The sequence below is a fragment of the Coffea eugenioides genome, chromosome 4, assembly GCF_003713205.1.
Source record: "Coffea eugenioides isolate CCC68of chromosome 4, Ceug_1.0, whole genome shotgun sequence".
Classification (NCBI taxonomy): domain Eukaryota; kingdom Viridiplantae; phylum Streptophyta; class Magnoliopsida; order Gentianales; family Rubiaceae; genus Coffea; species Coffea eugenioides.
In genome coordinates this window covers 12,308,907-12,319,851 of record NC_040038.1, presented here as the reverse complement: position 1 = coordinate 12,319,851, position 10,945 = coordinate 12,308,907, and the positions used below count along the sequence as shown (strand labels likewise).

The window sequence follows — 10,945 nt, the reverse complement described above, 5'->3', positions numbered from 1 at the left end:
ATGGATATGGATGATGGGCATGGAATAGAAGCCTGGATGAGCTTAAGGGAAAAAGACATGGCAGTGTTTGATAGGGACCAAGAATTGTTGGCCTTTGCCAAGGTTCAGGAACATGCATATATCTATCCAGCTTGCCATTCATCCCATCAACTCTTGAATTCCCTTTCGCACATAAAAAAGAATGGGGTTGGATTTTGCTGCTTTTTTTGGCTCTATTCCTTATTTTATTTTAAGACAAGTGCAGAAATACATTTGATGGGTGCATAGGCACATATGCCAAAATCTTAAGAAAATTTTCAAAGCACCACCACAAGTGAATGTAGATTATAGATTTATTGTAATTTGTAAAAATGAAAGTTAACAGAAAGTTATTTTAGAACGTAAATATGTGGTCAAAGCTTGAGGTGTATAAATGTAGCATGATGTAAATTTGAAAAAAAAAAGGAAAAAGAAAATATAGTTTTCATGATCTTCTAAATCTGAAAATGGATGAAATTGAAAAGAAGATAATTGATTTGTAATTGACTAATTATATGATAAAAGAATATTTGGATTCTATATTTTCCTAATGTGGAGAGTGCAAGCCTAGATTTTCGGTAGGGATGAATCACAAAAATAAAATAGAATTTTAAAAGACAATTAGGGTGCGTTTGATAAAACTGAAATCTGAAAACTGGTCTAAAATTTGAAATCTGAAGTTTGAATCCATTAAGTCATTAAATTATTAAGTATTAAACCTAATACATTTGAGTACATATCACATTCAATGATAAGTGAATAGCTTATTACTTAATTTTGGAAGTAAATTTTGTCTAGAAAATTCAGTACCATTTAATCAATTCAGATGCTCAATTTTTTATTATAAAAATTTCTGAATATGTTAAGATCTGAACTCATTAACTTTAAGTGTTGAATTGGGTTATCAAATAGGGCCTTAGTGCCTAATCTCATCGATAAACGAAAAGTAATTGAGAGACAATTTTCAACTTATATTTTGATAAAGAATAATTAAGAAAAAAATCTAATGGATAATTTGTCCAATTCATTGGGATACATAATTTTGGCCTCATTTTTTCATATATGGATACCATAATTAAAAGAAAGTATCTAAAAAATACGTGTCACTTGCTATTGAAAATGTGGGAAACAAAGAATGGCAATGAAAAGAAAGGAAAGTGTATATTCTACCACGATTTAATAAAACAAGGATTCTACATATATGATAAAGATCTATACCAAGGTAATCATAAAAATTTCATACTATGTTTGCTAAAATTGATGCACAGATCAATGATTGTCTAAGGCACTATGGATAGTATTATTAGTGCATATTATCAATTGCTTTTTTCCATTTTCTTTTTTTTCCCTTATGGACATGCTTTGTATTTGATTTTTGGAAAAGTTGTCACACGATGTTCTCAACTGTTTTTCCTTTTAGTTTTTTTACCTTTTTAAATCTTAAAAAAAAAAAGAAACAAAAACTCAAATACCGAAATTGTATGAGAGTTGTATTTATGATTTTGATTTTGAACTTTTCTAAAATTAGCTTTTGTTACTCTAATCTCTGAAACAGTTTGACATTGATTGATCTGTCTTCGGAGAAGCATAATTGATTAAATTGAGCAGAATCATATAAAAAAAAAAAAATCAAATCATCGTAGTGCATCTACAACATGTTACTAAAACGTACTCGTTGCAAAAGTCCAAATAATTTACGAATAGAATAGGTAATAGTGTTTAGTTATACATATTTATACTAATATAGTTAACTATCAATTATGGTTGCGAATTATTTATAAATAATTATTTATTTATACACTTTATTTTGGTGAATTTTTTAATTTCTATTATCAAAAATATAAAACCAATTCTTTTGAAAATGATACAAACTTACTCAAAATTTTAATAATATTTTCTCATTAGTTGTACACGTATTAGTGTATGCTCTGAACACTAGTACATATTATTAGTGTATGCTCCAAATTGAAGCAAAAAAAAAAATTTGAGGGCCATTATAAAGATTTGAAATTTTCAATTAAAGGACTCGTTTGACATACTTTTATATGGTCACTCCCCATTCAAAAGGAATTCATAAGCGAGTCGGTCAAATTTCATCACCACCCTCTCTGTATGTATATGCCACACCGACTTCAAAGAAGAGCAAGAAATCTCGAAGGTTTCTTGGGAACCTTCTTGGCTTAGAACATAGGAAAACACTGCCTCTAAGTTAATACCTCTGAGCAATGGCTGCTGATCCAAGTTCAACTTCTTCTGCTGTTCCAGGTCACGGAGACATGTGAGTTTCTGTTAATTTATAGCTTTCTTTATTGTGTTGTCATCTGAAGCTGAGTTTTTTTTTTGTGGTTTTTTGTTTACGTGTTTGCATGTAATTCTTGTGGTGCAATCCTTTTGTGTCTGTGGAAAACCACATATTAGTTTTTAGGTGAAATGTTTTTTTTTCCCCTTTTTGATACTGGAAAGATAGATGTTCGTTTGCAGTTGTTGTTTGATGTTTTTGAATTTGATTATGATGTTTCATGGTGTACAGAGGGAACCCTTTTGGTGGTATTGTTTCTGTTGTTAGATTCTGGCATGGTTTCTCCTCCAAACTTGAACCTTTTCTTTTGGGTTGGAAGTCTGGGTTTAACTTCTGGGATCAGGTTTTTCTTTAAGCGTTCTTTTCAGAAAAATTTTTAGAAAATTAGTGGTGTAGCAATTTTTTGGATAAGGGTGTACATGCAGATTGAAAAAAGTTGGTTGAAAAACGTGTGTTTCGAAGAATTGACTAAAATTTGTTTTGTTTTGGGTGACACCTATAAGGTTTGGTTTCTGGTTTTGAAATTAGAATGCAGAATATACAAACTTGAAATTAGAATGCAGAATATACAAACCAATTTATGTTAAAATTAGAATGCAGGATAAGTTAAACTAGCTTATAACAAGAGATACAGGGGAATAGTGCTCGCAAGCATGTTAAACGATCAGAGGATTTTTAGTCCCAAGTTAAATTTTTTATCTATTGGTGTCAATGTGCTGAGGACTGCTAAGTTTCTAATGTGATTTCTACACTTGTACTCTGCAAAAACGATGTTAAAAATCTCTGTCACCTCTTATATGCTCAAGCACATGTCTATGGTTGTACAAACATGCCAGATTGCTTAGTGAAAATAGTGTGTTTCTCTTTTGTATGTATCCATTTTGTTTTTGGCTTCTTTTTTTGGGTACATGTCTCATTTATTCTTTTTCCATGTCATGATGTATAAGCTTGATGATTTGTGCTTCAGCTTTGTTAAAGATGACATGAGTTTGTGGTTTCATACTCAAAAAACAATTGGTTTACAAAATTTAGGAAAAGTAATAAAAAGGATTACTCTACTGCAATTCTGGAGCGAAAGAAGTCCCCTAACAGACTTATTGTTGATGAGGCCACAAATGATGATAATTCAGTGGTTACGATGCATCCTTCCAAGATGGAAGAACTGCAACTCTTCCGAGGTGATACCATTTTGATTAAGGTAGATTCCTTCTTGGACACTTCTAGAAAAGGTTTGGAATAATTTGCTTTGATTTCAGCATTTACAAAATTATGTTTCTGAACAGGGAAAGAAGCGGAAAAACACAGTGTGCATTGTTCTTGTTGATGAACAATGTGAAGAAGAGAAAATCCGAATGAACAAAGTTGTTCGAGCTAATCTCAGGGTCCGTTTATCTGATGTTGTTTCAGTCCACCAGTGCCCTGATATCAAGTATGGAAAGCGTGTCCACATCCTTCCATTTGATGACTCAGTTGAGGGCCTCACGGGAAACCTGTTTGATGCGTATTTGAAGCGTAAGTCTATAGTTGCATTTGTGGTTGGAATTTTTCCATGATACCTCTAGAGGATAACTTAAACCTGATTCTATTTTTTTACGATAGGACTAAGTTTATAACATTACCTTTGTTTTTTATGCACCAGCATACTTTCTTGAAGCCTATAGACCTGTCAGGAAGGGTGATTGTTTCCAAGTTAGAGGCATGCGTAGTGTTGAATTTAAGGTGGTAGAGACAGATCCTAGTGAATATTGTGTTGTTGCACCTGATACAGAGATATTTTGCGAGGGAGAGCCTGTCAGGCGTGAAGATGAGGAGAAACTGGATGAAGTCGGATATGATGATGTTGGTGGGGTGAGGAAGCAAATGGCCCAGATCCGTGAGCTTGTAGAGCTTCCTCTGAGACACCCTAAGCTTTTTAAAGCGATTGGTGTTAAGCCACCAAAGGGTATTTTGCTTTATGGACCTGCGGGGTCTGGAAAAACGCTAATTGCAAGAGCTGTAGCTAATGAGACTGGTGCATTTTTCTTCTTGATCAACGGACCTGAAATAATGTCAAAATTGGCTGGTGAAAGTGAAAGTAACTTGAGAAAGGCCTTTGAGGAGGCTGAAAATAATGCGCCGTCCATCATATTCATTGATGAGATAGATTCCATTGCACCAAAAAGAGAGAAGACGCATGGTGAAGTCGAAAGGAGGATAGTTTCTCAACTTCTGGCCCTGATGGATGGCCTTAAGTCTCGATCTCATGTCATTGTCATGGGGGCAACCAACAGACCTAATAGCATTGATCCTGCACTGAGGAGGTTTGGTAGATTTGATAGAGAAATTGACATTGGTGTACCTGATGAAGTTGGAAGACTGGAAGTTTTACGAATCCATACGAAGAAAATGAAACTTTCTGAAGATGTCAGACTTTATCCAGCTATTCATTCAGTGTTCTGTATGCAACTCCTTTTCTTTGAGCAATATCAGTAACTTTATTTTGTATTATTTGCAGGTTGACCTTGAAAGAGTTGCAAAAGATACACATGGATACGTAGGTGCTGATCTTGCTGCCCTGTGCACTGAGGCTGCTCTTCAGTGCATCAGGGAGAAAATGGATGTAATTGACCTGGAAGACGAGACAATTGATGCTGAGCTATTGAATTCAATGTCCGTTACCAACGACCACTTCCAAACTGCATTGGGAGCTTCAAATCCATCAGCCTTGCGTGAAACTGTAAGTGTTTCTTTTTTCCTTGTCAACCCCCTACTACTTTCTGTGCGTCAACTTATTGCATAGCACATATAGAGATAATAAGTTTATTCCTTATGACCTGCTTAATTATTTTTAATTAACTGCCTGGGATCGGTAAATTTTGGGATAGTTTTCTTGTTGTATAAACTTCTCTGCCTGTACCCAAGAATAATACAGATGCATTATGTTGATTTGGCAGGTTGTGGAGGTACCAAATGTCTCATGGGATGACATTGGTGGGTTGGACAATGTCAAGCAGGAGCTTCAGGAGGTATTTTGTTGTTCAAAAAAAATTGGGATCTATTATTCACATGTCTTAATCTTTTTGGATAAAAGATTAGTGTTCGGACTTATCTAAGCAAGGTTGTAAGCCATTCAAGACACAATTACCTGTAAAACATAGCAAGGGCTAAAAGTTGGCTTGGTGATTTCTCTGTGTTATTTTTTCCTCGTACAGACTGTTCAATATCCAGTGGAACATCCGGAGAAGTTTGAAAAGTTTGGCATGTCACCTTCTAAAGGCGTTCTATTTTATGGTCCTCCTGGTTGTGGCAAGACCTTGCTTGCTAAGGGCATTGCTAATGAATGTCAAGCCAATTTCGTTAGTGTCAAGGGTCCTGAGTTGCTGACCATGTGGTTTGGAGAAAGTGAGGCTAATGTACGTGAGATATTCGACAAGGCACGCCAGTCTGCTCCTTGTGTGCTTTTCTTCGATGAGCTTGATTCCATTGCTACTCAGGTATTGCCTCAATACTCAACTCTGATATCTATCAAACACAAGTTGGGGATTTTTTCATCTCTTATTCATATGATGTTTCATGGAACATTATCTTAATCCTTCGTCTACCTTTGACCTTTTCTCAGCGTGGCAGCCACATAGGAGATGCAGGTGGTGCTGCAGATAGAGTTCTGAACCAACTGCTGACTGAAATGGACGGCATGACAGCCAAGAAAACAGTTTTCATTATTGGAGCAACAAACAGGCCTGATATTATTGACCCTGCTTTGCTCAGACCCGGACGTTTGGATCAGTTGATCTATATCCCGCTTCCAGATGAAGCTTCACGTCTTCAGATATTTAAAGCATGTTTGAGGAAGTCTCCTGTTTCAAAGGATGTTAGTCTGTCAGCTCTTGCACGCCATACTCACGGATTCAGTGGTGCAGATATTACTGAAATTTGTCAGCGTGCTTGCAAATATGCTATCAGAGAAAATATTGAGAAGGTAAAGAGTCCCGATGACCTTTTGTTGAATTTCTGCTTATTTCTTTTGATTTTACAGACAACAAATTTATCTTCACCAACCTGTGAAAAAAAAATCAAATTTCCTTTATTGAGCTAGGACTTCTGAGCTTAATGACTAATGTTTCTTCATCTTCTGTTTTAACTTCTTTCACAAATCTATTAGGATCTTGAGAAGGAAAGAAAGAAGAGAGACAACCCTGAAGCCATGGAAGAAGACGACACAGATGAGGTCTCAGAGATTAAGCCTGCACACTTTGAGGAGTCGATGAAATTTGCCCGTAGAAGTGTCAGTGATGCAGACATCAGGAAGTACCAGAGCTTTGCACAGACATTGCAGCAGTCCCGCGGACTTGGTACTGAGTTTAAGTTTGCAGAACGACCTGCAGCAGCAACAGCTACTGGAGCTTCGGATCCATTCTCCAATGCCAATGCTGCTGATGATGATGACTTGTATAGCTGAGGCTTCTAATTTATTACAGCGGCTGTTCTGTTCCAACAGCCTTGAGTGGAATACTTGGCTTTCTTAGTTGTCTTCTGGTCTTTTAATCTGCTCTGTTGTTCTTTCCCTCTGTATAATGAGCTTTCATTGCTGGATTGTTTTCTCACATTTAGGCTGATGAATAATACCAGTAAGCTAAGTTTCTGAAATCTCAACTTATCCTTTATAAATAAACCTATTAGCAAATGTGGATTATTGCCCTCATCTGTAACTACATTTCTTCTTTGAATCAATTTGATTTCAAACCAAACGGCTAACCCTACAAAGGCCAAGTACGTAAAAGCTTACTTTAAATGGTTTAACCTTAGTGCAATCTTACTAAGCTTATAAATATTGCCTAGCTTAGATTTGGCAATTAACTGAAAGCCCAGTAAATCTAAAGCTATGACCAGAAAAATTTTGGACAGAAGCAATGTATGGTTAAAAATGAATAATTGGTCGAAAAATTTTCCCCCCAAACGGCAAAAATGCATTTCATTTCGCTGAACAGTGAAAAAACAAACAAGAGCAACTGCTCTTACAAGTCATTCGTAGCTGCTATACTCAGACAAGAGGGAAAGGACTCCTTCCACCAAGTTTCCTTACAAAGATTTGTGGCAAATTTTGCCAAGTTGTGTCTGACAATATTGTTAATCCTTCTAGTGAAGGAGGCTGCAAAGAGAGGAAAACGAAAGAGCTGCGCTATTGATTACTGATGAAGTGTTAGCTTTGGGTAAAATTTAAGGTTGAGATTTATCCGGTTTAACACTAAGTGACGGATTTAATTGACTTGTGTAGTAAATGTGGGGGTTGGGGCTATTGGACATAAATTAGATTGTAGTATTTTGAGTGATAGAATTATTGGAATTTATTTTGATTTAAAGTGGGGTGTTTGCTTGATTTTTGTGGTGGCGTTGCTTGGAAGAAAGCAATCATCATAGTTGAATTTTTTTCCCAAACTTTTATTTTTGGCAGAAAGAGTTTGTTGGCTTTGGTGTTGGAAGAAAGGCAATCGACAAAGCTCTTTTTATTTTTTATTTTTACCTTTTTGATAAAAAGGGTAGTTTAAGATATTTGAAAGAATTGGTAGCATATTGGGTCTATTTTTTTTTTTTTTTTGAAGCATAAATAGTGAAAATAAAGGAGGTGAGTACAATTTTTGAAACCTAAGAAGAGCTTCCTGAAATTGTTTACACCAAACCCTCTCGTGGGCTGGATATCAGATTGATAGGTATTTTGCACTTTATGATCCACAATCAAGTCTTCCCATAATCATGTGCGCGCGCGTGTGTGTGTGTTTGCATTTATTTTATTTCTTGTAATTATTTTGCTTTTTGGCAGGCTCAAACAAAATTTCCCATTTTGGCTGGAGTATCTAATGAAGCTGCTCTTACAGGACAGTCTAACTTTCAATTGCTACAATTTTCCCCTCTTTTCTTCTGCAAAAGAAGCTAGGAAATCATTGCTTTCCTAAAATTGTAGAATCTAAGGTACTATACCACGTGAACCCCTTCATTCATTCATGTGATGGGAGCCCTACAATTTCTGTGATCTTTATGGTGTACTTATGTCCCAAGTTGGGAATCTTTTCTGTATACTTTCTTAGCAACTGAACTAAAAATCCCTTCTTTTTGGTAATATTTTAGAACCCTAATTGCTCGATCTGAATCTAATCATGTGAGCATTACAGTACTATATATATATAGTTTATATTAACTCTTATATGTTAGGGTCACGTGCCTGGCTGCAACAAGTTTATTGTCAAACAAATACTATTATAGAGCCAAATTTTATGGATTGCATTTTCCGTCATTTTTTATGGAAAAATTACTGTAGCGATTTGATATATGTGAAGGAAAAAGGTGATAGGGAAATGTGATCACGGAAAATGATAATATTTTCCGACGAAAACAAGCAATCCAAACAAGGCCTTAGTTTTTAACTTCTTCCTATTTCCTTCACATGTATGAAAACACAAGCAATTTGATACCACAATCCATCCTTGCTTTGCTTCTACACTTGGGTTCCAGAGTACCTTAATGTCAATTTTTCATCAAGATTTTATGTGAACGCAAATGAGCGGAGCTGTAGTTTGCTGCATCAAATTAATTATCTGTAGTTAATATGAGGTAGGGATTAAAATCAAAGGTGAACATTAAAAATCAGACTAAATTAGTGTCTTCATTTCAATGAAAATTGAAAATGGTAGTTAGTGCATTTTGACACAATCATACTTTGTTCTCAATTTGGACAAATTTGTTAATATCCCTTCAACATGTTCTTCTTTCCTTGCTCTAGATAGCACTTCTAAAAGCACATCTGTGTATTTTAATTGTTTACAAAATTTTCATGTTTTCTCATCTCTCTTCATCCAAACTAAGCTTTAGAATGTAGGTCCCTGCCATCAAGAAGCTTGTGGTTGTGCTTTACTCTTCACTTAGCCATATAATTAAATTGGATAAAGCAAATGCACTATATCATTATCTTCCTATTATAGCCAACAGCCTAGCTCTTGGGCTGTTGGTACCACCAAAAAAAAGTCTTGGCGGGGTTCAGCTCTTATCCTCCTACCTTGCTATTTAATTGTGATTTTTTCTAATGGGATTCCGTTGGCTCCTTCTCTCATTAGACTAGATTAGAGTAGGTTATACAAACTTTATCGTTGTAACAAAAAAAAATATCTTCCTATTATAGAAATGCCGACTTGATGCTAATGTTTCATAAAGATAAAATCAACGTACATGTCTCAAGTCTCACTTGGGGTAACAAAAATAAGGCTCATATGTATTATTATGCCTACACAATAAACAATTATATGTAATTACCATTAACATACAAAAGCAATATGTTTTTTGAAACCAAGATGGCAAATTTTCAAAATAAAAACCCTTCATCTTTTCCTATTGGATATATACAATTCATTTACTTTTTTTTTGGGGGTAGAATATGACTTCCTGCATTTTGAAGCTTGGCAAAAATTTGTCGAATTTTCAAATTTAAGTATTGGGCTAGAGAAGACCTAATGACCAAAAAATTTACATGGTAATATAAAAATCGAAACAAATAATTCACAAGTTCAAAAATATATAGTATGAAAACACTTATTTTCCCTAATGATCGGATTTGTTGTTGTAACATAAGATAAGATCCTTGAAGGTTCTAATTATCATTCGACGACTATTTTTGTGGGAGCTCTCTCATTCTTCCAAAAGGAGAGAGAAAAATCATCCTCGAAAACCCTCTTTAACATTTTCTGTGTACAAGACAGATGCTTCTGTCCATCAACACATCCTCTCTGCTTTTCGTTGAAATGATAGAAAAGGGCCTCAATCCAAATAAACCAAACGAGAATTGAGATCAACCTATTTTTTCTGAAATACATGAATCCTAGCTAGACATGCACACATGAATGTTTTCCACTTTTCTCAGCGGATATGATCTCTACAAGATAATGATTAGTACTGGATAACCTATATGTTCACGTGCATAATCTCAAGGATTAAGTCTTTAACTAAACAGGTAGACGGTTGAATTGGATGGCAAAGCAAGAAGAATTGTAAGTAAAAGATCATGAATTCAAGACCTCCGCTTATCCAAAAAAAAAAAAAAAGTTTTTAACTAAATTTATATGAAAATCTTTTGCAATTCTTTTGTTAAAGTTTAATTCAAGCTCAATTGTTTGTGGCATTAATGGTGTTCCTGTATGAAACTCAACCCCAACATTAGTTAGCTATTGTCTTGTCATGTTTATTAAGACATGAAGGACTTAGATTAGATGTGAACATAGAAGATCCAATAATGAGGACAACAAAAGCAGATTCCCTAACTGAAAAGAAACATGTTAATAATTGCAATTTTGTTTCTTTCTGATGTTTGGTTTGATCTTTTAGTTTCATCAATAATAGAAGTTTGTTCAATTGAATCATACAACTCAAAGAACAGGAGAAAAGTTGAAAGCAAAAGCCCTCCAATAACATCCACATTCAAGAAATTAATATGCTGAAATTCACACGCACTTTCACAAATTTAGCCAGTTAGTTGACCCTCTAAATTATTGGAATTGCCAAAACTTTACCATGGAAACGTTCAATAGTACCAATATAATTTGTTTGTAAAGAAAAGGACAGAAACAAGAAATTTCCACTTGTGAAACATTTGCTATTTGATTTGAC

At 34.9% G+C, this 10,945-nt stretch overlaps 1 protein-coding gene across 1 annotated transcript; it reads left to right on the top strand.

The window, feature by feature from the left end:
• LOC113769050 (cell division cycle protein 48 homolog) lies at window positions 1–6,917 on the top strand. Its single transcript, XM_027313534.1, has 10 exons — window positions 1–102; window positions 2,500–2,660; window positions 3,350–3,515; window positions 3,601–3,829; window positions 3,957–4,720; window positions 4,812–5,033; window positions 5,251–5,322; window positions 5,509–5,790; window positions 5,916–6,275; window positions 6,459–6,917. Exons 1-10 carry the CDS (start codon window positions 1–3, stop codon window positions 6,753–6,755), a joined length of 2,655 nt encoding a protein of 884 aa, XP_027169335.1. The 3' UTR covers window positions 6,756–6,917.
• Window positions 6,918–10,945: the final 4,028 nt, after the last annotated feature.

Coding starts and splice junctions, on each gene's coding strand:
- LOC113769050 (XM_027313534.1), top strand. CDS start 1: ATGGATATGGATGATGGGCATGGAATAGAAGCCTGGATGAGCTTAAGG. Junction 103..2,499: donor AATTGTTGGCCTTTGCCAAG/GTTCAGGAACAT, acceptor GTTCGTTTGCAG/TTGTTGTTTGATGTTTTTGA. Junction 6,276..6,458: donor TCAGAGAAAATATTGAGAAG/GTAAAGAGTCCC, acceptor CAAATCTATTAG/GATCTTGAGAAGGAAAGAAA.